We start from the raw sequence: 26,980 nt of genomic DNA on the forward strand, positions 1-26,980 counted from the left end.
AAAAAAAAAATCACAGCTCTTTCATGAGTAGTGGAAGCTTTCTGAAGCTTGGCAGTTAAATTTCCCCAGGACGATTTTCACATAGAGCAAATTCAAGTTTGAGGCATAGTCTGTCCTTGCAACTGTTGTTGGTAACTATTTAACTACTGTGGAATTGCCTGCTGTCAACAAGTGAAAGTAGGCAGTAAGTGAGAATCTGTGCTCTGCTTCTGGCTGAAGAGAGGGGAGGTAGCTGTCAAAAAAAAAAAAAAAAAAAAGGCAAACTTTTCCTGTTTTCCATTTTCCTCATGCCTCACTCCTTTCTTACACTTCAGAACCGGAGGAGGAAGCCACTAGTACTGAAACAAAACCAGGGTAAGAGCTGAGTGTTGGAAGGGAAACGAACAGCAGGTTGATGTCAGCGGAGGACCATGTATTATTTTTAATCTCTTAATTTTGCACCCTCTGTTCCTTATGTGTAATTGATCTAGTCTCAGAAGCAAAGTAGTGACGCCAGTGTGACAAGGTTAGTAGCTTAGCTGTGGTGCTCCGCTGGCACGGCTGTACTGGTGGGGCTTGTGGGCATCTTCCCTCCAGTGTCAAAGAAACAGATGAGAAGAAACAATATCTGACCGAACATCTTTGTTTCGCTTGGCATAACGTGTATTTGTGGGTATGAAGATGTCTCAGGCTTCAGCCTGGAAAGAGCACAACAATAAATTTCAAGAGTTTTTCTGGGGGTGAAAAAAACCCAACAAACCCCAGTAAGACTGAAACAGATCCATGTCCATGAAAACCCATGAAAGTAGGTAGCGTGGTGACTGGCACTTGATGGGGTTCTTCTGTCAGCCTTCAATTTCTCTAATAGTAACAAGCAAAGAGATTTGGCAAACAATTTAGCCGAAGTTTATCTTCCTGTCAGTTAGGCACAAGCTTTCACCTTTCATCCTTTTTAGGTTCTCTTTATTTGGGTTTGTTTGGAAGTACAGAAACGGGATAGTCTTTGCTTTGGTGCCCTCTTGTGGTTTCCTGTAGTGGCCGGGTTACACACTTTTAACAAGCCTGCTACTCTTAAGGGATATAAGGATTAATTGTTACTGCTATATTCAGACAGCTTACACCATCCCATGCAACTCGTTGTTTGCTTTGAACTAGTACTTCTCTCTGTGTTGGTCTTTTTATCCAGAGACTGTTAGCTACCTCTGCGTAACTGAACCCATTTATGGTCACGTTGTCACATAAATAAGTCTTAAGCAATTGTGGGAATATTGCAGATAGAAGGGCTGGACACTTGGGGAACATATATGCTATGTTTCTAATGACTGGCTCATCTCTGTGTTCCCCTGCCTTGTCTGCACACCTTACTTCTATTTAAGAATGGCCAAAGTTAGAGGTACAAGGTAAAATGAGAAGATTTTAGAGACAAATCAGAAACACTCGCACATTTATACTTTGCTTTTTTTTTATATAAAACTTTTTTTATAAAAAAGTTTTATATAAAACTTTTTTTTTATATAAAAGTATATTCTCATATGTATGTTTGTGTCAATATGTGATAATCTTTATCCTATTAAGTTCAATTCGTTATCACTTACTAATTTGATTTTTGTACCTATTGCCTACTAACTTCCTCTCCAAGATTTTGTGATGTGTTTACAATATCATTTGTTTATGTGTTCTGTATTTTGAAGTGATCATTGGGCAATCTAGCTGATAATGTCAAGCCTGACACATTTTTGGTTTTTTGAGTGCTTGGCTTTTCAAGAGATTCACCCCATGAAGTTCTCACTTATGTGAAAAAAAGATAAAGGCTCTGGTGACTTCAGCTGAAGCATGCCAATTTGCAGCCACTGATGTCCTGTTTTAATATTTCTCCTCTTGAGTTCAGTTTTATTCATTATATCCATTCTTTTTTGTTGTTGTTTTTCTGAGGAAAAAGAACCAATTAACCATTTTAGAGATCTATAATGAGGGGGCGGTGATTTAGTTACTGGATTTTGAAGCAAGTTTCTGTCAAGAGGGAAGGATTGGTGTTGCTTGTCTCAACAGAATTGTGAAAAATAGCCCTAACAACTAGCTCTGTGTTTAATAAGTGAATGGTTTAAGTCTTCTTCATTGCTCATGTCATGTTTTGAAAAGAAACATGCAGTTCTTTGGGAACTGGAAGCTGCCTATACCTCGTATGTAGTGAATGGCATCCAGTTTGGGTCTTCAGTGTTTTCCTTCCATATGTGTTATGTTCCTTGAAGGCAAGCAGCACTCCCGTGGCGTGATGGGCACAGCTGAAGCTGCTCAGGGAAGAGGTCTGAAGACAGAAGCCGCAGGGCCGGGCAGCCTAGCTTCCCAGCGGGGGGAAGAGGCTTCCTGGGGGCTCCAGGCAGTTTGGCTGAGTTTGCTGCAACTCCCTGGCTGTCCCGAATCTTACCTTGGGTAACAGGACCCCCTCCCTAAGGACTCACTGGGGGCAGGGGGTACTGGGGAGCAAACACTTCTATTCCCACTCTCACTCTGATAGTTGCTTTGAAACTTTGTTTTATTTGAAAATGGAATCAGTCCTAGGTTGCGTTTCAGGTTGCGTTTCAGATTTTATTTATCTAGGACCTTTTGGGGATTGGTTATAAAAGATAGTGTTGGCAGAGCCTGTTAATTTCTGGTTTAATTAGGATTTCTCTTTGCAGTTTATTAGAATTTGGAACAGCAAAAAGGCAAATATTTGAGACACATTTGGGGGGTTGTGTGGTGGTGATTCAGCTGTAGTAGCCCTTCCTATGGGAAAGAACAAGGAATGCTCTTCTCCTGAGGGGCTGAAAACCAGCAAGTCTTAGAGGTTAGAAGCTAATGTTATTTTGCAGTTTCATTTGATAATGTCCAACCCAAAAACTCAGTGTCTGAAGAGAAATAAACTATCCAACATGAAGCAGCATCACTCAGAAGTTGATGTTTTAAGATGATCCAATACTAATGACATGTCTGTGCGTACAGAAAATTTGTAATGGCCTAATTATCTGTGCTCCCTCTAGGTTCTTACTAGACTGCATTACATTTTATTTTTTTTTTTAATTTTATTTACAGCTTCCTTATTGTGCTGATATGCCTTATCTTCAGCGTGCTTTCTACAATTGAACAGTATGCAGCTCTCGCTACAGGAACATTATTTTGGATGGTATGTATATTGATGTTAATGTGCTTGATGTATGTTTGTTCTTATGTGCAAATTCTGATCTCCTGTGCTAATACCATATCAAGCTGAATGTTCTTTATGGTTTAATTGACAAGAGGCTTTTCTGCTTTTCTCTAATGAGTCTGTAAAGCCACAGAAACACCAAAAGTTATGGTAGCAGAAGCCCCAAGTCTTACCCTATTGAGGGCATCTATATTGTGTCCAACACACGAGGCTGTTCTGATTAAGCTTGAATCCCTCATATTGCTCAGGTTAATCCATTTTTCAGCCATACTGAAGACCAGACACCTGACCACAAGGGGGGCAAAAAAAAAAAGTGGAAGTCCTTACTTTTAGTTGATGTCAGATGCAGCTTTCTTTCACATGCAGAAAACTCATGTGTTTTTATTGACTTCAGAGTTGAGACAACTTGCTCTACCTGTCTTATGCACTTTCCCTTCAGCAGAGAAGACGTAGTTACCTTTTGTCTATAGTACAGTAGTGCTGCAACAGATATGTATCAAGAAATGTTCCAAGAGTATTACTGTCCTGCCACCTTAGATTTTGTTCAAGAGACTTAGTATTGAAGTGGGAGAGGCGTGATTTTAAATGTACAAAAAATTTATAAATTTGTTGTACCTCAATGGTGGGGTGCCCCCTGCTGAATCATTTATTTCTCTGTATTTGTAAATAAATTACCATTATTTTACTGACGATAACACTCTCACTGTATTGAGAAAATGCTAACTAGCAATTTAAATGTTTGTTCAAAATAGTTCTTGTAGCTGTGCACCAGTAATGTAATTGTTATTTATGTTATCATTATTAACATGAAAAAGCTCACTTAAACTCCATCAATTATAATAAATTTTGTCGAAATTTACCTGTTCAATATACTAAGGTTTTATACCTAATATGAATATTCTGAAGAGTAAGAATATAATATGTTAAATTTAGCATCAGTCACTATTTAAGGTATCTTCATGCCTGGTATATTATTATAAACTATTTTCTGAGATATTTGAACTCTTAGATGTAACTTCATAATTAGTTGTCAGCTAAGAGAGTCTGTGTGTATTTCTGCATCCCAGTACCTTTTCTGTTTTGTTGTTTGGGGTTTTCTTTCTTTATAGATTTAAGATTTGTTGTTTGTTTGCTTTTATCCACAACTAGCAGTTGTGGATACTTCTGTCAATTTCTGTGATGAATTTCACTTGTGATAATATCTCACTCATCTTTAATAATATCTTATCAATATATAAGTTGAGTGATTATATATATATATCTCACAGTATTTTACATGGACACAGTGTGTTGTTTCAGTGAAATAACTTATAATCACAACATAACCAGTGATGTTTCATCCCCCTGGTGAAATTGTGGAACTCAATTTGTGTGTTCATACCGTATGCAGTAAGTATTGTCTGTATGTAGGTAATATATTTAGTGTAATATGTATGCATTACATACAGGATTACATACAATGTATGTAATATCCAGCATGTGTTGGGTCTTCATACTATTCTGTATTATCTTGCTTTCCAAGTAGCATGAATTAGTGTTCCTGCTATATGCCAACCCGAATCGTGATGTAAGGAGACTTACTAAATCTTAGGAGAGGACTCTCTTTCTACTGCATTGAAGTAAGAATTACTTTCTCTTTTGTGTTTGTAGAGGGACTTTTAGTTATACCACAAAAATAGTTTTAATTTGGAGCCAGACAACAAAAATAGGTAACATTGTCCAAGTGCAAGGTCCCGCGCGTGAGCTGGGGCAATCCCATGCACAAATACAGGCTGGGCAGAGAATGGATTGAGAGCAGCCCTGAGGAGAATGACTCTGGGGTGTTGGGGGATGAGAAGCTCAACATGACCCGGCAATGTGCAATCGCAGCCCAGAAGGCCAACTGTGTCCTGGGCTGCATCAAAAGAAGTATGGCCAGCAGGTTGAGGGAGGTGATTCTGCCTCTCTATTCCACTCTTGTGAGACCCCACCTGGAATATTGCATCCAGCTCTGGAGTCCTCAACATAAGAAGGACATGGACCTGTTGGAGTGGGTCCAGAGGAGGGCCACAAAAATGATCAGAGGGCTGAAGACAGTCTGAGAGAGTTGGGGCTGTTCAGCCTGGAGAAGAGAAGACTCCGGGGAGACCTTATAGCAGGCTTCCAGTGTCTGAAGGGTGCCTATAAGATAGCTGGAGTGGGACTTTTTACAAAAGCACATAGGGATAGGATGAGGGGTGATGGCTTCAAACTGGAAGAGAGTAGATTTAGAATAGATATTAGGAAGAAATGATTTCCTGAGGGGGTGGTGAGACACTGGAACAAATTGCCCTGAAGTTGTGGATGCCCCATCCCTGGAGGTGTTCAAGGCCAGGCTGGATGTGGCCTTGGGCAACCTGGTCTAGTGGGAGGTGTCCCTGCCTATGGCAGGGGGGTTGGAACCAGATGATCTTTAAGGTCCCTTCCAACCTAAACCATTCTATGATTGTTGTTGTAGGTGAAGCAAAGAAGGGCAAACAAGTTGATTTACAAACTAATACTGAGTGGGAGAGACCTCAAAGGAGCAGCCAGGGTAGCAACAACCTACCAGGAGGAGTACGGAAGTCTTGAAGAAGGCTTTTCTGCTGGGGTTAACAGGGATGGTGAGAGGAAGGGAAGCTTTGGACGTGTGGAGTTTGACATTTATGAGACCTCAAGTCATTCCATGAAACTGGAGTTATACTGCTTGAGTGTGTGCTCTGTGAGATTAAAATAATTAAATTAACACTTAGAGAGCTTTAACTATTTCTTTTGAAGATTATAAAATTGGTGTCCACCTTTCTCTATTTGCGTTTCGAAGTGAAAGTTCCTGAAGCTTTGTCAAGCAGATTGCCTTTTATTTAGACATAATTTCCTATGTAAGGTAGAATTCTCTCTAAATGAATTGTGCTTTGTAGTGAATCAAATATAAGGCTGAGAGAGTGGCATGAAATGTGCAGTGGCATGCTTTGAAATTTTGCGTACCTGAGATTTGTGGACTTCATGTTTTTTTGGGGGGGGGGGGGAAGGAGGATTTCACCAAGCAGCTGTAGGTCTGGAAATGCAAGAAATGACTGTATCACACTGAATGTTTGGAAACGAGTTCTCAGAGTTAGCATGTGGGTATGCTGAGCTAAACAGCCCCATGGAGCAAGTCTGATTAGATGAGCTTACTGCGTGGGCACTGTAAATCTGATTAATCTTGAAAATGAGGAATAACTGTGAAAGCACGTGTGTGTGTGTTATCTATAAACTACTGTTGTTACAGAATCCCTTCTACATCCTACTTGTGAGTTGCATGGCATTGAAGATTCACATTGGGAAAAGTACAGAATCCGTTCCTCCTGACTGAAAAACCATTCAAATCAGACCCTTTAAAACACACAATTAAGAGCTAAAATGCTCAATTTCTTCCACGTAGCCAAAGGCTGTTTTGCTCTGACCCTGTGAAAGATGTAAGCACCTACTCAACTTCAGCAGATAGTCTTTTTGAAACCAGTGAGACTGGTTACATTAAAGTTACAGATGGAAGCCGAGCGTGCCATTTTCCATGGACGTGGCTTTCATGCTTCAATAATTTAGTCATACAAGATATTACAATTATATGAAAATAAGATCTAAAAAGGTTGTTGATATTACGTATATGTTATTTCCTTTTTATTCTGGAGCTACTTGTCTTTTAATATCACCTCCCACTTCCAGAGGAGGAAATAGAACATCCTACATTAGCAATAATTTTAAAGCATTTAAAAATGCTTCTGTTTTTCATAACAATAAGAAAAATGCAAGCTTAACATTGGAAAAATAAACAAGGGAAAGTTTATATGTGTTTCAAGTGGCGTTCCAGTTTTAGACAAAAAGCTTACAATTAGCTGTTGAATCTTTCTCTACTTGTCACTACACTTCACAAGGCAAAGAGCCTTGATGAAAGCTATACCTAAATGCAGTTGTAATGGGAGATTAGGAGAGAATTGGCCTTTTGTTAGTTTCCAGAATGCAGTGAAAACTTGTTTAAATTTGCATGTGTTTATTTTATCCTTTTTTCACTAGATGGTGCTGTTGGAGGGGTTTGACTCCAGTTACTCGTTGGCACTTGCCCAGCGTGAGCTGGATTCTGAGCCAAGACTCTGAAAGGATCATCATTTTGAAGGGTATATGTATACTTGGCCCATTTAAAATAGTGGCGCGGGAGAGCTTTTGCCATGACTCAGAAAGAGAATGTGGTATATCTGTGTAAAAATTGATTTTGAGACTACAATATTTAAACTATGGAAAAAAGCAATTCAGAGATGTATGTTCCCAGAGAGGCCATATTTTTCTTTTATTTTCATAAGCAAGGATTTTATGGTGCCAGAACACAGCAGAATGCTGTTATCTCAGCATGATCTAAGAAAATCCAAGTGCTTGATCCAAGGGGATTAAATATTCTGCTGAACAAAGGCATATTTAGTGTGCCTGAAAAAGCTATTTTCTTGTAGGAATCTCATTTCAATATTCATTCCAACAAAAAAAAAAAAAGGTATGTTTTCATGATGAAAGCATAAGTCCTTTCCAGCTTTCTGTTTTCTGAGTTCCTTTTCTACTTTAGCATACATCTTACTGAAGAGATTAAACAATTTTTAAACATTAAAAAGACTATCAATTAAGATAAATAATGGGTTTGGGTGGTTAACATTTATGTTATTTGCATTGAAATTGTTCGTGCAATTAAGAAAAAGTGGCACACAGTCTAGACCTATGAGATATCTAGAGTTTATTTTAATATAATCTTTTGTTTTGAGTATAAGCCTTGGGTTTTGTTTGCTGGAGTGTTTTGTGCATCTTGTGAGAAAGAAAGAGAAAAAAACATACAGCTTTTGATTCTGAAGATGGTTTTCACAGAGAACAAGTGGTTCAAATAGTTTGAAGCAGTTCCAGCATTTTCTTTTTCCAATTATCTGCCTTGGTCAGGAAGGCCAGAGACTGCTGATCTGGACATGGGTGCATTTTCATCCTTTTGAAAACTTACACGGGATTAATGTCCGCAAAGGATGCTTGGTCGTAGCTCTACAGGCTGACCTAGGCTACAGATTCACTCTAAAGAACAACCGTAGCTGAGAAAGTGAAAAATTTGTCTTTGCAGCCTCAGCAATGTCCCCATGTCTGATGCAGAGTGAGGGCAGGTGGTGTAAGAAGATGTGCGTGCGGTGGACTCATGCCCTTTCATCTTTTTCCTCTGCTGGACCTGCAGATAGACCTGTCCAGGGAATCACTCACTGCAGCATTTCCTTTCTGATGCTACACTGATAGCTGAAATTGAGAATCCTGGCTGTGGTTTAAAGTCAGCTTCTGTACGTTTTAGTTTGTAGTAAAAAAAGGCCAAATGTGAGTGATTTGAAGGCTTAGGAGATGTGAATAGAAATTAAAAGTGCCCTCCCCCCTTTTAATTAGGTGACAGTATAGTTAGTAGCTAGAACAAGGAGGTTCCTCTGAATCTGAACCCAGGTGTTTCTGGCTGCGCTTCAGCCGGTGGTTCTGGAGTTTGTCGCTGAGCTGTGCTGGCAGATAATGGGAGCGCTTCTAATCTGCTTCACTGCAAAATCAGCTGTGTTGGTTTGAAATTCTGCTGGTAGTAACAACTTGTTCCAGCTGTTCACAAGGCAATCCCTTGTCAACTCCTCTGGTCTCCTATACGGAGAATTATGTGCTTAATGTAAATGTGATGTTAAAGGGATTTAATTAATTTGGTTCAGAAGGTTGTGTGAACATGCTTTTAGTCCAGCTTAAATTCTGCTTTAGGTCTATTCTGAACAGGTCTGTGGGACCCTAATCAGATGCTTCTAAAGTGGAAATAAGATTGTCTGTTAGGGACAGCTGTACCAATTTAATGAAACGGGCTTTAAAAAACAAAACAAAACCCCCAACAAACAAAACCCCAAGCAAACAAGCCTGTTGTTATTGTTTGGTGTACACGAAGACTGAGCTGAAGTGGAATGCCAGGAAGGAATGAAGAGGTGATATAGAAGGAAAGTATGCTGAGACCAGTAAGGGAAAGATGAGCTGCTGCTTATTTTCACATGTGCCAAAAATCACACACTTGTAAAGGGAGCTATAGTGTCTATTTAAAATCTGTAGAGGGCAGCATTGGACCACGCTGTGTCTTGTCTGGGGTGGCTGGATTTAGACCTTGAACGGTGTCCTGAAGTAGAAGAAAATATCTTTTGAAAGAAGTGAACTATTAATAAAGATATGTTTTTTCACATGGGCTTGGGGAATTTTATGCGAATAATCAACAAAAATAATTCTGGGAGAGAGGGGTGGAAGAAAAGGGCTGTGTAAACGTTGCTGCCAGAGACAACTCTGGCCACTTTGTGGTTGTAGCCACAAAATTCATGCTGTTTGGCCTACCTGATGTCTCATCATGTGGATGGTTTTTAGAAAAAAAAAAGAGAACAATTAAAGCTTTCAGTGAAATGAATGGGACAAGTATTTGCATGGAGGAGAAAGGAAAAAATACTAAACTTGTTAACACAGTAAAAGTTTCCCAGTATGTTATGGTGTTCCAGGTATTCTCTTGCTATTGTCTTAGATGTTTCCTTTTCAGTGGGGAAAGAGGTAGTGGTTTATTTGGCTAAACTTCTCTAAAGTTACCAACAAAAATGACTTTTAAATGTTTATGATAATCAGTAATTTTTATAGAAAAGAAACCTTTTTACATGTATTGCATACATTTCATCTAGCAGGTTCAAAATGTTCTGGGTTTGAATTGTAATTTTAGTCTGCTATGCTGGAGTGTGTATTTGATAAAGATAAGCTTGGATGCAGAAAATTGTTTACTTCCATTTCTGCCTTTTTGAAGAACTAGGGAAAAAAAAATAAAATCCCTCTTCCTGGATTTTTGTACCTGGAGTTCTGTGGTGGCATACCTGAATGCTAACTGAGCCACTGTGAGTAAAGGAATCGGAATTTAGCGTTTATCTCCACAGTTCATTGGGATGAGATGGCTATGAAGCACCAAGCATTTATTGGGGCTCAGACCCTGAAGACAAAGACAGGCGCTGGGAAGAGCATCCTTCCTCAACTCACGGTGGAGCTGGCGACAGATTGCAGGCCAGCACGAACCACTGGTGATAGATTGGTGCCGTCTGCTGGCTGCTTGGTGGCCTACATGATCTGACACGGTGATCTCCCTTGCTGGCAGCCTGGGGGTGTTGGCTGAAGACTAACATGAGCGCAGTGCCAAGTTGTCCTTTTGTGCTGAGCAAGCTTCCCAGCTTTTCATCGGTGAACCACACTTGCGTGACAGTTTTCAGAAAGCAATGCTTTTATATTGCGCGCAGTGCTTTGAAAAATAGGGGGATGTGTGCTCCAGAGTTCTTAGTACTTCACCTGCTCTCAAGAGCTTGTGTTTGCTCTCATAAATGACACTGTATACTGGTGGTTTGTTTCTTTATTTTTTAGTATAGCTTCTCTCCAATAAATTCGGTTCAAAGGTGTGTCCAGGAAAATACCGTCACTGAAAAAGTATGTTTCATTCACTGTTACATCTTTTGTTCGCTTTTGTTGAGCCTTCTACTTAAGGGTTAAAGTTTGACTAAACTTTTCTGGGGTGTAAGGCTGTGTCAGGCTCAGAGTATTTGCTTGGTAACTCTAAAAGAAACATGGTAAACATATTTTCTTTGAAATTATACACATTTTTCACTATTTAATATTTTAGTAAACAAGCAGAGTAATGCAAATTTCATCTTAAAAAAAAAAAATTAAACTGTGAAATACTGGTGCGTGGCAGAGCCAAGTAGTGAAAACAAAGATTTTTAAATTTAGGATTTATCTGGATTAGTGTGTAATGTTTGCAGTGACAGGTGTTTCCTTTATGCTTTGCCCAAATGTCTGGAAAGTAGTTTGTCATTAAGTGCTACATTCAGTGTGTATCTCAATTTCAGTATAACTGGAGGGTCTATGGCTTTGTTAGGTCCTTGTTTTCACATCTGACCTCAGCCAGCTGGAGTCTATTGTTTTAAGCGTAATGTAACAGCTGACATAACATAACGGATATCAAGCTGAAAAGCTGAAACAGTGCAGTGAACTGGTGCAAAGAGAGTGGAAAGGGAGAAGTTGGGAGGGAGGGACAGGGGCAAAACTAGCTTCATGATTCAAAGTGGAAGCTTGCTGGCTTGTTTTCCCGGGGGGAATTAGCTAGGAAATAATGGGATGAGTCTGTTGAAGTTCTATTTGCAATTGATTACATATGATAGACTACTGAGACAGGTTTGAGTTTGCCAGCTGTCACTAGCTGGTGGCTCTTGAATGGCTTTAAGTGGCCCTTGGTAGGCAAAACTGGAATAAACTCTGCAGGTGTGGTGTAATTTTAGTGCAGTAGAGCAGTGAGTGCCAGTGTCTTAGAAGAAAGGAGATTCCAGGAGTTAGTAGGGAGAAAATAACTTAAATCGAATGCATTAAGAATTTCATTTTGCGATGTTGGATTAAGTGGGTTCAATTAACTGGCTAAAAAACAAAAGCAATTGGACTTCTTGCTGGCTTTCTTCTTTTTGGCAGTTTCTAAAGTAAGCTTCTATGAGTTCATTTTCTAAAAACTTCATTATTTCCTGTCTTGACTTCTTCGTTTGATGGTAGGAAAGCACATCTCAGCATTGAGTGCTAACTGCTCTTGGAAAAGGAATGAGTAAATGAACATCCTGTTAGAAACTTGCCACGCCGTGAAAAAAGTGACAAATACCCAACTTTGTGGACAGAGAAGGAACAAGAAGTTATAGAGATCATGTTGTTATTTCTTCATATATATTTATATGTGTGCTTCTTTACATATATGCATTTCTATATATAGAACGTATTTCTATTTTTAGTAATGATTAGAAAAAATACTTCCAGCTGGATCTCATTTGTACTGAGTAGAGCCTCTGGCAACTCCACCCTGCGGAGAGTTTATTCCATGGTTTTAGGAGTCAGGGAAAGAAAAAAAAAGAAAAAAAAAAAAAGTCAAGACTCTATATGCTGGGGTTTTTTTATGTATATGGGTATAGGCAACCAAATTAGGTTCTACATTTATAAGTGAAGTTTTTATGGCATGAGACTTGCAATTATGCAGTATGTTTAACTTTGAGCATATGAGTAGTCATCATGACTTCAGCAGAGCTTCCTGTGTGCATAAATATTAACTGGATTGGGGCGTAATAGGAAAGGTTTCTTGAACAGTGTCTGCTTGTACTTAGGGATAACCTGGGAAGCACGAGAGTTTGATTTATGTAACTACAAGCTGTATTTATCTCACATTTAAGGTTTTATATTTATTTTTACCCAATTCATATTTATTTTGATAGCATAAAAAAAAGTCAAAATGACTGAAGCGTCAGTTCTGTTAGGCTTGTCTTGCACAGCAAGTTTCTAGGATTGTTCCTGTTGTAATATGGGGCCCGAACTTATCTTATCTCAGTAATCAGAAAGGTCTTGTGAAAGAATTTATTAGAGCTGTTGATTCAGTGGCTAGTGATATATAGCACGGGCATTTGCACTTTATCTCAGCTTATAAAATAAATTAATTTTGTTGTAGAGCTTAGAACTTGATGTTTGTACTGAGCTGTCAGAGAAATCTTGATAGCCCAGAGAGCTGCTGCATGTTGCATTTTCTGTTCCCAATTCCTGGCAGGTCCTGTGCCTTGGCTGCAAACAAGGATGGGTGCCCATGTGCACTGGTAGTGACAGTGTCAGACCAAACATTGGGACAGGTGTCCTAAAACTCCTGCACTGCTCATCTGTGCCAATTGTTCATTGATTTCAGGGACCTGTATTTTAGTGAATTGTTTACATCAGGTATTTCCACCTAACCCATCGAAAATTAGCATATTTTTAGAGACGATGGGGAGTTGTGAATTGTTATTAGCTCTCAGAAGCAGCAGGACTTTTACGAACTAACAAAATAACCAAAAACACCTGTTTTCCCACCCAGTCTGCGAAAGCAAGCTATGGACATGCCTAACTTTAATGGTTTTCCTTGTGCTAGTGACACTGAGGCTGACCTATTCTTTTCCTCCAGCATGCCCTTAACATCCTTATTAAGGTACCTTTCAGAAACGGTCCTTTTCATTGTTGTTTCTGTCAGCTTGACAGGATGCGTTTACCCATGGAGCGCATACAAAAGGAGTTGATTTATGTTTATTCCCGTGCAGCTGTTCCTCCAGACCTAGGTGAGAAAGGATGTCGGCTGTAGAGGTAATCTGACTATTCCGTGGTTCCCTGCAGCAGGGTGGGTACAATGTATTTAGATGCTGCTTTGGCTGCAACGTTGCAGAACAGTTTTAAATGGGAATATTTTGTATGATGACTGACCTCCATCTGGCCTACAGGCAGGGAGCTTGACAGCTACCTTCTAGGAGCTGCTCCAAGTCACTGATTTAGTGTATGAAGCTCAGTACGAGTTATACTTAATGGCCAGGGCAGGGGAAAAGGGAGGAGAGAAAATTAAATATTTACTAATCTTATTTCTGTAATGCCTTACAAACACGAGTGTACTTAACCTCACGGCATTCTTGGAAGGTGAGTATTAGCAGTTTTATGAGTAAAATTGGGTGACCCATAGTTTTTCTACCCTAACTTGGCTTTGTGAGATAAATCTTTCAGAGAACCTGGGCTGCACTTTCAAGAATGTGTTTCAGCCTGCATAAACTGGCACTGCCACCTGAAGAAATGGTCCTGCTGCTCCATTCCTTGTGCCAAGACAAGCATTTGTGCAGCTATGTTGTTAACTGCCTTGGAGAACCCAGATGGATTCAAACTAATGAGATTGCTTCTTTTGGCAGCAGTGCTGACCCGAAGTGTTTGTGAAACTGTAGAGTAAGATTTGTTAGCTTTTGGTAGCTAAAAAGCGTGATGGAAACTTTCTCTGCAACACAATTTACAAGCAGACTTGTGTGCTATCCTTCTGAGAAGGGATATTGTTATTGTTCACATTACAGCCTATTCAAAGGGCCCTGCCTGTAAGATCAAGTACAAGACCTAGTAGACCAGAGGCCTCCGCGCTCTAAAAGATAGTTCCTACCCCCATAGACCTTGCAACCTAAACAGATGCCGTGGTGGAAAGGTGAGCGGAAGGAAGCGTGCGTAGCCTCTTGCTCAGCCAAGCGCTGAAGCAGAGAAAGAACATAATTTACAGTTATGTAAGTTATGGCCTGCTCCGTGTGTTCAGGTTCAGTGATGGGCCTCAGCAATCGTAAAAGAAGTATACTTAATTTTATGTCTCGTTTTTTAATTTAGAACTTTGCAAACGTTTTTTTTTTTTTATACGAGAACGGAGATTTTGACCCTTATTTTACATACTTAACTCTTTGTATTGATTTGACTGAATAATGAATTAAATAACATTTTATGTTTACTTTGCATCTGTTTTGCTGCAGGACAGCAGGATATCAGCCTAACAGCTGATTGAGACCAACTTGACTGAAATTAATTTTATCCTATAGGTCTAGGCATGCCTACTATAATCCAGAGCCAGTTATTGAACTTAAATTGGCAGCTAGGCTGTCTCTACAAACAAAAGGTGTTTTGTTCAAACTCAGCTAGGACAGACTGGGTGTAGATAGGGTTGCAGAAGCACGTCTCTCTGGAAAAGCTTAAGAAGCAGTCATCTGCTAGCTCTTCGCTGCTGCCCCTCCATGGAATTTTACTCTACCCAGAATTGGATTGTACTGCATTTTCTTTTATAGACTGCTGCAGCGCCTAGCTGCCCCAGAAAGCTTTGTTTACCACCAAAGATGGTTAAAACCAATTTGGTTGGATCGCAGAGGGCTAAAAGCACTTCCACAACAGGTTACTGCTGTTCAGCTTTGTGGGTGGTAATCTGCAAGATGAGAGGTGCGGTAATGAAGAGTTGGGTGTGGTAATATCTTCAATCTCATACTGTCTTTGAAGTGATCAGAAGCACGTGGTTGCACGCGTCAGTATAGCCTAGTCCCATAGAGTATAATTGTACTATTATGTCATCGTTATTATTAATACAATTACAAGCACATTTAGGTTTGAATTACTGCAACTATTTTGATATAAAGCAAAAAAAAAAACCCAAACCAAACACAACCAAGCCCCAACCCCCACATATCTCTACACAGAATACCAGTGCTAAATGTGTGTGTGGACTAGTCCTGAGATAGCAACTTACCTCATAGATCCTTAGCACGTGTGTGTATACATACATTAAAACCAAAAAAATTTAAAAATCTCCTTGGATACGAGTGGGATTTTTCAGACATAATAACATGTCTTTTCATACTTGCATGTTAGGATCTAGCTCATTAATGAAAGAGTTAATATTTAACCACTCTGAGATAGATGCCTTTCTAAAGCAAGCAGAGTTAAAAAGGATGCAAAGAAAAAAATTCTTCGTTTACTCCCAGTTCTGAATTGGAAGCTTAGCGAGTTGCTATCTCATCTGCAACAACAGAAAAAAAGCAAGAAAATTAGGGGCAGTATATCCACTGGTTTGTGCTTACAAATACATTTGTAATACGGTGGATAAGGTGAAGGGAATAGATCTGGCATCTTGTAGACCTTGAAAGCAGAACAAAGTTTGCAGCAGTAATCAAAATGAATAACTGTTTGTAAACAAAGCCCTATTTTTATATTTTGGTAACCAAACTAGGAAACTCCATGCTAAAATGTTGGAAAATTGCTTTCAAGTATTATAGCGATAACATGAAATTCCCTTTTCTCTTCTTCATTGGTTCTGCCAGGCTAATGGCCAACGAGAGTCAGAGGTGAGAAGCTCAGCCATGCGTCAAGTGACACAAAAATGCGCACTGTCGCCCTTCTGTCAAACGACAAATCCCAAAACAAACAGGCAGCCTGTCAGTCTTTACTTTCTCAAGGTCAACAAACTGTGGTTCTGAAATGCTAGTGAAGCCATGAAGAGAAAGCTGTTTGAGGTGATTCCACTTTTGGAAAGCCTCTGAACTCCGGTTTCTAAGTGTTTGGACAGAAGGGACTGTTAGGTTGCAGATCCCAGGCAGCTTCGTTTGTTTCGTAGCTTATGTGCAGGGATGTTTCTGTCTTTAAAACCAAATCGTATCTTCATAGCTGTGTAATGAGCTCTGTGATCTGTATCTAAATCACTGATTTTTTCTGGTTTTGTATCTGCAATTAGCTTTCATTTGGAAGAATAGACTAGTGTTTGTAAACATAGGGTAAGGCATACAGTAAGGCATTTTCTTTTGGTCCTTTTCTCACTGTAGTGTTGCGCTCTTTGCTAGGGAGAGGGAATGCTAATTCAGAAAAATATCCTTTGGCACTTTAAATCTCCATTAAGTACAGTCAGGTAATAGGGGCCTAGGTTTTAATATCTTTTTAATATAAGAATTCCTCAGCACTATGGCCCCTGTAGTCTTCCCACAAATGTGTAGATTATTGCTACTTGCATCTGGTAGAGTGATCATCTGGAAACAGATGAGATTTGGGAGATTCTGCTGCTATGCCTCTTTGAGTATAGAATGGCATAAACGTGCAGGACGGCATCGTGAACAGTCGTAGTCTTAGAGGACTGTTCGTTATGGAGAGAACAAGGAGACAAGCAGGAGAAACATCTCTTCTTCCTGATGAACGTTACCTCACTCTGAGTTGTCTGTTCCTTGAAACAGCTGTCTCTTTCTCCTTGCTCTTAAATTTGGTGTGGCATTGACAAGGTTGCTAATAGGTGTTTCTTTTTCCTTAGTATTTAAATGAGATGTTGAGGTAGAGCTTTTTCACTTACAAAACCAAGTTGCTTTAGAGAGTTGGAGCAAGATGATGGAGACTGTCAGTGAAACCTTTCGTTCGAAGGTGTAAGGTGGAGGAAGAAATGCTAAGTGGCTTGGATGAGGGATGAAACACATGATCAGATACTTCTTGCCACTTCTGTTCTTCTGTCGCCTCTTGGAACAGGGACTTTTTGAGTATTATAATTTCTTAATGAGATGTCACTCATTGTGGAACTGTATCTTCTGTCATTCCTTCCCTAGCTTGAACTGAAAAATTGTTACCAACTGAAGCAGCCTACAAGGCGTGGAGAATTAAAACAAACAAAAAGCCAATGTTGATTAAAATCTGTTGCCTTTCTGAATGTTCATTTAGGCTTTCGTGCACAGCATCACTTTGCTTGCATTAAGTCCCTTGCCTGCCATCTACAACAGGATGAGGATGTGACCGACATCACTCTAGCATGCCTTTTGCATGGTGGAGTATCCTTTTGTTCTCCTCTGGCTTCCTTGATCTGTGCTGCCCAAAACCTACAGCATTCTGTGGCTCAGGGCCAGTGTAGAAACTTTTATTGGGTCCAGAGCTGTGTCTAGATATCATTGATTAAGAGTTGGAACAAACTCTGCGTGAAAAAGGCAGCTAATGAAGCATGTCAGCTTTTTTGAATTAAAATTTCTTTTAATCAGTTTTATATAGATGTTAATCCCAGCCTTTATCCCAAGAGACTTCAGGGACAAAAGAATTGTGAACATTTTAAAACAAAAGTGAAAATTGAATAGTGTGGGGTGTTCTTTAAAACTGCTGCTGTTTTTCTTGTTTATTCTTAGTTTTGCATGTAAGGCTGAAAACAAACGGTAAAAATCTTGGAAAATATTCTTGTTTCTCTCTTTTCATTTATTTTTTTTTTCCCAGTAAGATAACTTTCATGTGTCGTGGGACCAGGAGGAAAACCAATGGCATCTGACTGACCAGCATAGCGGAAGTGATATACAGAACAAAGAAGGCTTTTTATTTGTAATCTCTTAGTTTTTTATTCATCTCAATTCATAACACAGGAAATCAATAATTTTCAGTTGCTTTACCAAAGTAGTATTAGGTCAAAATCAAGCAGTCCTTTTAACAAAAGAGCTTACTGTAATGTTCCCGGCTATAAGGCTAAAGTTTCAAAGCGATGTGCTTTTTACTTTGATTTATTTATTGTCAGTGGCTTGTCAGGCCTTTGTTTGAATTAGGAGCCGTTGTGGGCAGCCAGAAATTGAACTTTATGTAATATAATCTATCTGTCACTTTGTATCAGTTCCCTAACAATGATGCTAACACATTCAGACTTTAGCATCTGGACCTCACACTTGAGTTTTCAGCCACTAGGTAGGGTCTAATGTTTCAGTGCTTCCATGTAGTTCCTTCCCAGCTATTTCCCATCTGTGTATGACTGTCCCACTTCCCTCGGGGTCAGTCACCAGTGCTGCCAATGTCACCAGACAAGACTTTTCCCAAGAGAACTTTTTTTTTTTTTTAACTGCATCACTTGTTAAACTCTACTGGACTACGAGATTTGTTGCCTTCACCTCAAAAGCCAGAAAATTCATAATAAAGCAGAAGGTGTGGGCTTATGCTTGAACATGTCTCTGAGATTAATATATAGCTTTTTATTTCATGGACAATTTCTAAAAAGTTGGTACTCGGTCTCCTTTAATGTTTTACAAAATGAAGGCTAATGTTTCCATAGTACGATAAGGTGTGATTGCAGGAAAGACTAAGAACAAGAGCTAGAGGCTATAGCTGGGTTCTCAACCTCCCTGCAAAGTCAGTTCTTGAAAGAAAAGGCTGTAATAGTTAAGGTACTAAATGCTATTAAAATTTGCGACCTGCCTTCTACCTCCTCTGGTACCTTTATGGCTGTCAGCCCTTCCTGGGAATGTGCCTGTAGGTATTCCATGCTTTCCTAGCTGGGGAAGAGCTTGGAGGAAAGCAGGCAAGCCTGTCCTTGAGCAAGAGAAAAGTAACAAATCTCCACCCTGGGCTTCCTGTGAGCTTCCAAGAAGATGCTTCTGTGATTTCTGCTTCTATTTCATATGCTGCTTGTGGTGCCTGGGAGTGGGCTGTAAATGAGGGCCCATTTGTGCTTTGGGTTAAAACATAATATGGAGACTTAAGTATTGAAGAATAAAAGCAGTAGGTGGGCTGGACTAAAGGACACTTTTTCCCAAATCTGTGCTCTGTTTTGTAGGTAGCAACGTACCTGTTAGCACTAATGACACACATCTGAACCATCAAATAAATAGGGTATCTTTTCTCCTACGCTGTCCCTGTTTTCTTCCATGAATTGGCTTTTTATTTTAGGTATTAATTCACAAGCCAGAAAGCTCAACGAGAGCCAGTGAGGGGGAAGCTCAGCCCGGAGCAGTACCTCTTCTGTCTCTTGAGCAAGTAGCAGGGGGGGAATGAAACTTCCCTCAAAACATCTGGCTGAGCTGAGCTGTGCCAGTACATCCCCCCCTAAGGGAAGGTGACTGACTCCTGAGGTGGGGCCAGATCAAAAGCAAGGTGCAGGGAAAACGGAAACAGGGCTGAAAAAGGATGCCAAAATATTTAAAATATAGCCGCTGCATCTGTCCAGCTCTTGTTTGTGGAATAAATTTTATGAAAGATGTACTTATTTACGTTAGCCTGTGATATGTAGGGCTCAGCCAACAGCATGTTTTAAGAGGTTAGGAAAGAAAAGAAAAAAAAGACCAAACTATTTTGCTTGCATTTTTTTGCTTTAAGGTAATTTAGTCTAAAAATCTTTGAAGTAAAATAAACTTTGTATTTTAAGTAGCTGAAGGCATTTACTATGTTTGCAAAGGCTCTTTGCAGTCTGGGTTGAGGAGATTTGTTTTTGTCTAGAAGAAACAAAAATATTTGTGAGCTTGCTTTTGACTCCTGGATTGCCAGGAATTCTCTCCTGTGTGAAGTGGAATTGTAAAAAAAAAGTCAGTTTAATATCAGTGCAAAGGAGAGATGCACTGCTAGTGGGGTGATCTAGGACAGCTACGTTCAAATCTTTCGTTCAGTGGCTGCTTTCAAGAACGATGAGTCGTGTTTGTTTTGATCTCTTTCCCCGTAGTGCTGCTGTTAGGGTTGGGGCTAACAGCGGTCTTGATCTAGGTGCTGTTTAGAGAGATTGTTCTCAGGAACCTAAACGGGAACTACTGCTGCGGGTCAGGAAGTGTCCCTGAAAGTCTCCCGTGTGTTTGTCACCCCCTGAAATTTTTTGAAACTTTCGGTGGTCCTGCACTGTGAAATCTGTGTTCATCTGGTGTAATTAATTCATCTGGCAGGGACAGATTTATTATTAGCGATGGGAACCCTGTGAAACAATCCTTGAAGTCAGATGAAAAGTGGCATTTTCAGCTGCATTTTGCTTTGACCTTCGCTGCCAGCTGCACCGTGAATATATATGGATCAGACCTGAAAATACACTTGTAAGCCCAAAATGTCAATGCCTGCCGTGCTGTTGGTAAGCTTTATTTAGATACAAAGGTTTCGCTTGTAATTTAAAATGGTGAGCTACAGATGCTTATTCCCTCTTTGCACACGGGTGGGATTTTAGATTCAGCTTTGGTACTGACCTGTTACATTTTTTCAGTGCACTTGAAATCAAGCTGTGGCCTTTTGTGGAACTTTGGGGTTCAGAGAAGCATCACTACTGTCTGATTCAGAGTAGCATTGCTGCCAATTCAGAGTAAATAAATATGCTTACATCTTTCTACATAATAAATGTGTAAAAAGGCTTTCCTATAACCTAGTGATTTGCTGTAGATGTTAATCTTTGCCCTTCAATTTAAGTACGTGTGGACAGAAGTATCTATGAACGTGCTTTGTTAAATCGTATGTGATTCTTATTCTGCAGTCGTTTGTGTTAGTTTCTGTTCTACCGTTTAGAAAGAACACTTAAGAGCAATTGAGAACATTGAGTGTAAAAAGGTATTATATTTATTCCCAGCAATGGGTCAGAATCAATGACCATTATCAAATGAAAAATTATGGCAATTAATTACTGGTTATGTAATAAAGTCAGAAAACATCTTGAAGTGTGAGAATGTGATTCTGGTAAACAGATAAACACTCCAGATTAAAAGAACAAACAAACTCCTCCCAAAAGACGACCTCAAGGAAACAAGCTGCACAGAAATCAGTGAAATCCACTCTGATGCGAAATGCTTAATTTTCTGGTTGTCAAAATACTAAAGTAAAACTCCTAAATTTGTTCAAATAGCTCTTGCAATAGTAAAAGCCATGCATGAATTTCTCTGCTGTCTTCTGAAATATTTATAAGGAAAACTACTTAAATCCTGGTTTTGCCACTAAATCTTCTGAAAAAGAAAAAAAAAAACCACCACCACAGGAAAGGTTTGAAAACACGACAGAATTTTGCTTGCTTATGGTGTTAGAGCTTGATTTCACCCTTTGAATATAAGGTTATTTTTAAAAGCTACATTCTTCTGGCATCTGCCCAGGTTATATTCTTCAGAACTCTTTAGTATGGGCTAAAATAAGCAGTAGTAGTATTTAAACAAATATGGCACAGTCAAAGCAAAGGCTTTGATCAGGTATCCTTGACAAATGTACTGTTATGGAAAGCTTTAAATAACGCATTTTATTTCTATCTTGCTGTAGTGCATGGCATTAGATGAATCAAAACAGGTGGATTCTAAAAGTTACATATCTGTGTTTTAGAAATTGATATGATTAATCAAGAATTATAGTAGTGCAGTGTGTATGTCTTTTAGGAAGTGCATTTAAAAACACATTTGGCAATAAAGCCATCATTTAGTTACATAACCAAACCATTAATTTACAGAAAAGGTTAAGAGAAATGGTGATGTTGTCTAACCTCTCATATGTATATTGAACCTAGCTACTTACTCCTGTTTTGGATAGATATTTCGGCTTTTGATACTATTTATACTGTCTTGAGCACCTGTACATTGCAACCTTCCGGAGGGAAATATTAATGACTGCAGCTACAAGCAGCTCGTACTGTGGGTGGTTGTCTTAGTATTTGTGAGACATTGTCATGTTGCCCACCACTTCTTTTGCACTTGTAGGGTCTGCAGTGATTATGATTCATAACAATGTCCCTTTTTGACAAAGACGTAACTTGATCCTAAACAGCAGTTTAAAGGGAGAGGCCTTTGCCATCATATAAATATGTTAAGGAGCTTTCTTGTGCCAAAACCTTGAAGCTTTGATCTGCTAGATACAAACCACTTGATAAATTGTCACAAAAAGTGACAAGCTAACAGTAGCAGCTTTTTCAATACCTGTTTCACCACAAAACATAATGCCTAAAAATGAAGAATTTCTCTCCCTGATTTTTTAGATGTTCAAAATCTGAGCTGCAAAAACGATGAGAAATAACTGTAAGATGTTGCATTGCACTGCAGTGGTTCTGTCTGAAAAAGAAACCTTTGAGCCAGCATCTATGAGATGGTTTCGGTTGAATTTATTATCAACAGATGCAAAATTTCACCTGCCTGTCGCCCTGGGCGTGAGTTGCTCACATGAGGGGTGGGAGACAGTCATCTGCAGTGGCTCCTTTGCTGCTGCCGTTGTTCACAGTCTGAATCATTGGTTTAAACTTTTGTTGGTCTCAGATTAACTTAATACAATAGAATGAGAATTTTATGGCCTACTGAAGAGCTGGCATGCACTCACTTCTTTTATCCCTGCTGCTGGATTTGGCAGAAAATCAGTGCATTTACCTCACTGTGGTATGGCAAAGGTCTTTTTTTGTTTGGGTGGGTTTTTTTGTTTGTACTTCATAGCTTTCAGGAACCTGAGTGCGGCTTTTCCTCGAGGCTTAAGTATGAACACATGCCATCGAACCTGAGGCTGAGATGTCAAAGTTAGCATCTCAGCATGTTTCTGGAGGTGCTGCTCTCCTGCACAGATTTATGGATGGAGCCATGGGTTTTCCAGCTACGAGCAGAAAGTGAGGTGGGATGAATGCAGGCCTAATTACATTTCTGAAATGAAATATAAGCTTCTAAAATCTCTAAAAAGTATCAGCGAATCTTCCTGATGTAGGTGAAGAAGTGTCAGTTGACAGATGTCCTGTCACCACTGTATCACTGGCACAATTTATGCTTAAAGAATCCAGCTTTCTTTATAGGTATGCAAATTTTGCTCCTAGTGCTTACATTGATTTGGAAGATATGATAGGCTTTACTAAACCACTGAAACACCTGTGAAGACTTTGTCTCAGGATGCCATGCATATTTATAGCTGTCGTGTAGCTGTACAACCAAAAATGTTGTGCCTTGTGCTGTGTGCCCAGATCTCAGGGTCTTATACATCCTCAGGAGAGCTAATAAGCTTGTTTGTTTTTCTGATTTAAACAAAGTCCTTATGCTTTCAAAACATGAATAAGCAAACGAATTTGATACCTCATTCTCTTTTGGATGCAGTTGTATTTTATTAGAAATACATGGTTCTGTACTGCTGTTGTGGTACAATGTTTGTGTTATACACTTTGAAAGAATGGTAGGGATGGTTGTGATATAAAGTCAAAATACCATTTCATCATGTGATTTTTCTAGAAAAATTGCGTTAAAACTAGAACAAAAGAAATCATCCCTTTACTTCTGTGGAATAAAAGTGCCCTCATCATCTCTGAAAAGACTAGCATTCTTCAGGGTGTGAACTGCCCCCAAAACAGGAAGCCAATTCCATAGTCGTGTAGCAGCAGTGTTGTACTCGGGTTTTCATTGAAAGCCTTTTTCAGCATGATGCAGACTGACTGGTCTCACTTCTTTATTGCTTTACATTTTATCAGAGCTTAAGTGATTGGGCTAGAGTGTTGGGTGGTGAGGAACATAATGAAGTTCAACAAGGGCAAATGTAGGGTGCTGCACCTAGGGAGGAATAACTCCATTCACCAGTACAGGTTAGGGGCTGACCTGCTGGAAAGCAGCTCTGCAGAGAGGGACCGGGGAGTCCTGGTGGACAACAAGTTGACCGTGAGGCAGCAATGGGCCCTTGTGGCCAAGAAGGCCAATGGTATCCTGGGGCGCATTAAAAAGAGCGTGGCCAGCGGGCCGAGGGAGGTTATCGTCCCCCTCTACTCTGCCCCGGTGAGGCCACATCTGGAGTACTGGATCCAGTTTTGGGCTCCCCAGTTCAAGAAAGACAGGGAACTGCGGGAGAGAGTCCAGCAGAGGGCTATACAGATGATCAAGGGACTGGAACATTTTTCTTATGAGGAAAGGCTGAGAGACCTGTGTCTGCTTAGCCTGGAGAAGAGAAGAGCTGAGAGGGGATCTCATCAATGCTTAGAAATATCTAAAGGGCAAGTGTCGAGAGGATGGGGCTGGACTATTTTGAGTGGTGCCCAGTGACAGGACAAGGGGCAACGGGCACAAACTGGAACACAGGAAATTCCACCTCATCATGAGGAAAAACTTCTTTACTTTGAGGGTAACGGAGCACTGGAAGAGGCTGCCCAGACGGGTTGTGGAGTCTACTTGTCTGAAGTTATTCAAAACCTGCCTGGATGCGTTCCTGTCCAGCTTGCTCCAGGTGAACCTGCTTTGGCAGGGGAGTTGGACTAGATGATCTCCAAAGGTCCCTTCCAATCCCTACCATTCTGTGATCTTTAGACTCAAACATCAATAATCCTTTGCCCATGACAGGGCTGTAAGTGTAAATGCCTGAATGTAACAAACAAACTCACCATGAAGTGGAAATTGCCACATAGATAAGGTCTAGGGAAGTTGGGTTTAAATGAAGAAAGCAGTGAGATGTAATCTCCCAGGAGATCTCAAAAGAAATCTGATTGCACTGGCTGATTTGGAGAGGAAACGCTGATTTTTCACCAATGTAGCTTATCCAACTTTTACTTATCGTACGTGTCACCATACAATTATTGTCGTCTAGACCTGCAGCACTGGGAGAAAAAGATAAATTTTCTTTGAAGATATAAAGATATAAAAGAAGATATAAATTTTCTTTGCTGATAATGCCCTATATATAAGCCCCTATGTGCCTAGAGCTTCTGTGTTACAGCCCTGTCACTCTGCACAAGCCACAAGGTGGCTGTTAAATTGATTGGTCAAACCTGTGAAATGTTCCTCTTGAAGTGTCCAGCTCTAGAGACTGTCTCTGCTCCTTGCTATGGAAGTTTTCCTCACTTGTAATTTTAAAGGGCAAAAATGTCCAGTCCTGTTCTTCAGTGTAGTGCAAAGGGAAGTGTTGGTGGAGATCTTGCAGGCAGCCTAAGATTTTGGGTTTTTTTGCCCATCAGTTCTCTTTGGAGGACCAGCAGTGGCTGCCCCCTCATCTGTAACTCCTTTGCTGTCCTAAGACTGTCCTTGCTTAATCTTTTATCAACAGGTTTATGTCTTTCACCTTCACCCTTGTCTGATACCTGCGAGGGAACACAAAAAACCCGCTGCAAAAGGTGTCTGGTGATGCTGAGTGGCAGGTTTGATGTAAAAGGAAAGCGAGGAGGAGCCTCACTGCTTTCTCTGTGTGCCGCTCCAGGTTGAGCGTGCCCTTATGTTACGTCTGGACATGCTGATTCACCATTGCAATGGTGTGTAATATATACAAAATATGAGTGGCTACATATGTCAGATTAAAAAGTAAACAGGTCAGAGAGTGTCCGCTGATATTTATTTATATATTATGTATATTATATATTTATTTATAGCTCACTGACATCAGCAGGAGCTACAAACATCTGAAGGCAAATGCAGCCTGTGTGGTAAGTGGGGAAAAGAGTGCCTTAAGCTAAAGGAGCAGAGGCTGCATATGATACATTTAAGTGAGCATCACTTGTAGCTGTCTTCATATATATCCTACTTACATTGTATATCTAACCTTAGTGATTAGCGCCTGTTAGGTATAAATGTAGTGACAAGCTGTACCTTTCTGTAGTTGCTTAAAAGTAACAAATAGGCATGACTGAGTAGTTGAAGGACATTGAATTAAACATGCTTGAATTAATAGGGTAACGATTGGTGCTGCACAGAGCTATAAAATAAACACTAGCTAGAGTTCCGTGCTATGTGGCAACCAGATCGAGCCATGGGGTTGCTGGAAGTATTCCGAAATGGTTCAACTCTGTCGTTAAGTGAGAGAGATAACCCTAAAAAAGCTCTCTACGTAGGCTCCCTGCACAGTTAACATTTTAAAACCCCCTTTGGCTTGTTGTTATGACTTCAAAGATACTCTAAAGCCTTCCTTAAATTGATCATTAACTCTGCAATGTTATAATTAGATATTTGAACTTGGCTGCATTCAAAAAGAAAACGCAAGAATGAAAATCCGAACCAGCGCTGTTTCTCTGCAGCTCATCAGCATGGTCAGAGACGGATTAAAGTTCCACAGGAGTTAAAAAGCAATGGGAATTGAAGGCATTAACCAGCCTTGCAGGAAGGATAGGGAGCCATTAATCCACAAAGTTTTTCTTTGAAAGTATGGAGCGAGAATAATGTCAGGAACCTGAAATGGGTTGCTGCTGGAGATTTAGATTTAAGCTCATAAAACCATTTAGATGGGAATGTTGGGCTGGAAGCGTGAGTTGGGGAAGCCTTACGTTTCCAGCCCAGCAATCGAACATGTTATACCAAGCTGTTGTGTGCTGCCACTGACCTATTACGGGTCTGTAAAGCCAGCGGAGGAAGCACTGTGAGGCAGCTTTAAACAATAGCATCGAGCCCAAGCGGCAGCTAAGAAGATTGAGGGTTGGATGCTGTGGTTAAAGTTTATGAGGTCCAGGGCTGGGAGAAGCTGAGCCCTACGTCTCCCACTTTCTTTCCTCAGTCTCTCCTGATGGAGTACGAGTCGAGACAACAGCTGGTAGCTACTACACGCCCGGCTGCATAGTGGATGGGAAAACCTATCTCCATAGTAACAGAGAAGGCATTGCGTGTGCTGCTCCTGCTCGATCTGGGGAGTAGCTGGCTGAAGACATCTGGTCAGTGTAGCCAATTCTCAGGGGAAATTAGCTCATTTCATCTGATAGTAACCACAGAAACTTTTGACTTAGTTCAATAGTACGATGCTGAACATGAGATGGAACTGACTGGTTCAGCCGATTCAAAAGTCAAAGGT

At 40.1% G+C, this 26,980-nt stretch overlaps 1 protein-coding gene across 1 annotated transcript in view; it reads left to right on the plus strand.

Annotated features, from left to right (window-relative positions):
- Positions 1–26,980, plus strand: part of KCNQ1 (potassium voltage-gated channel, KQT-like subfamily, member 1) — a 363,965-nt gene that overhangs the window by 46,134 nt on the left and 290,851 nt on the right. Inside the window, exon 2 of the mRNA XM_009892035.1 lies at positions 3,052–3,142. Within this exon, the coding sequence (XP_009890337.1) occupies positions 3,052–3,142 (91 nt within the window). The remainder of the gene's footprint in view (positions 1–3,051; positions 3,143–26,980) is intronic.

The sequence above is a fragment of the Charadrius vociferus genome, unplaced genomic scaffold (genome assembly GCF_000708025.1).
Source record: "Charadrius vociferus isolate BGI_N301 unplaced genomic scaffold, ASM70802v2 scaffold179, whole genome shotgun sequence".
Taxonomy (NCBI): Eukaryota; Metazoa; Chordata; class Aves; order Charadriiformes; family Charadriidae; genus Charadrius; species Charadrius vociferus.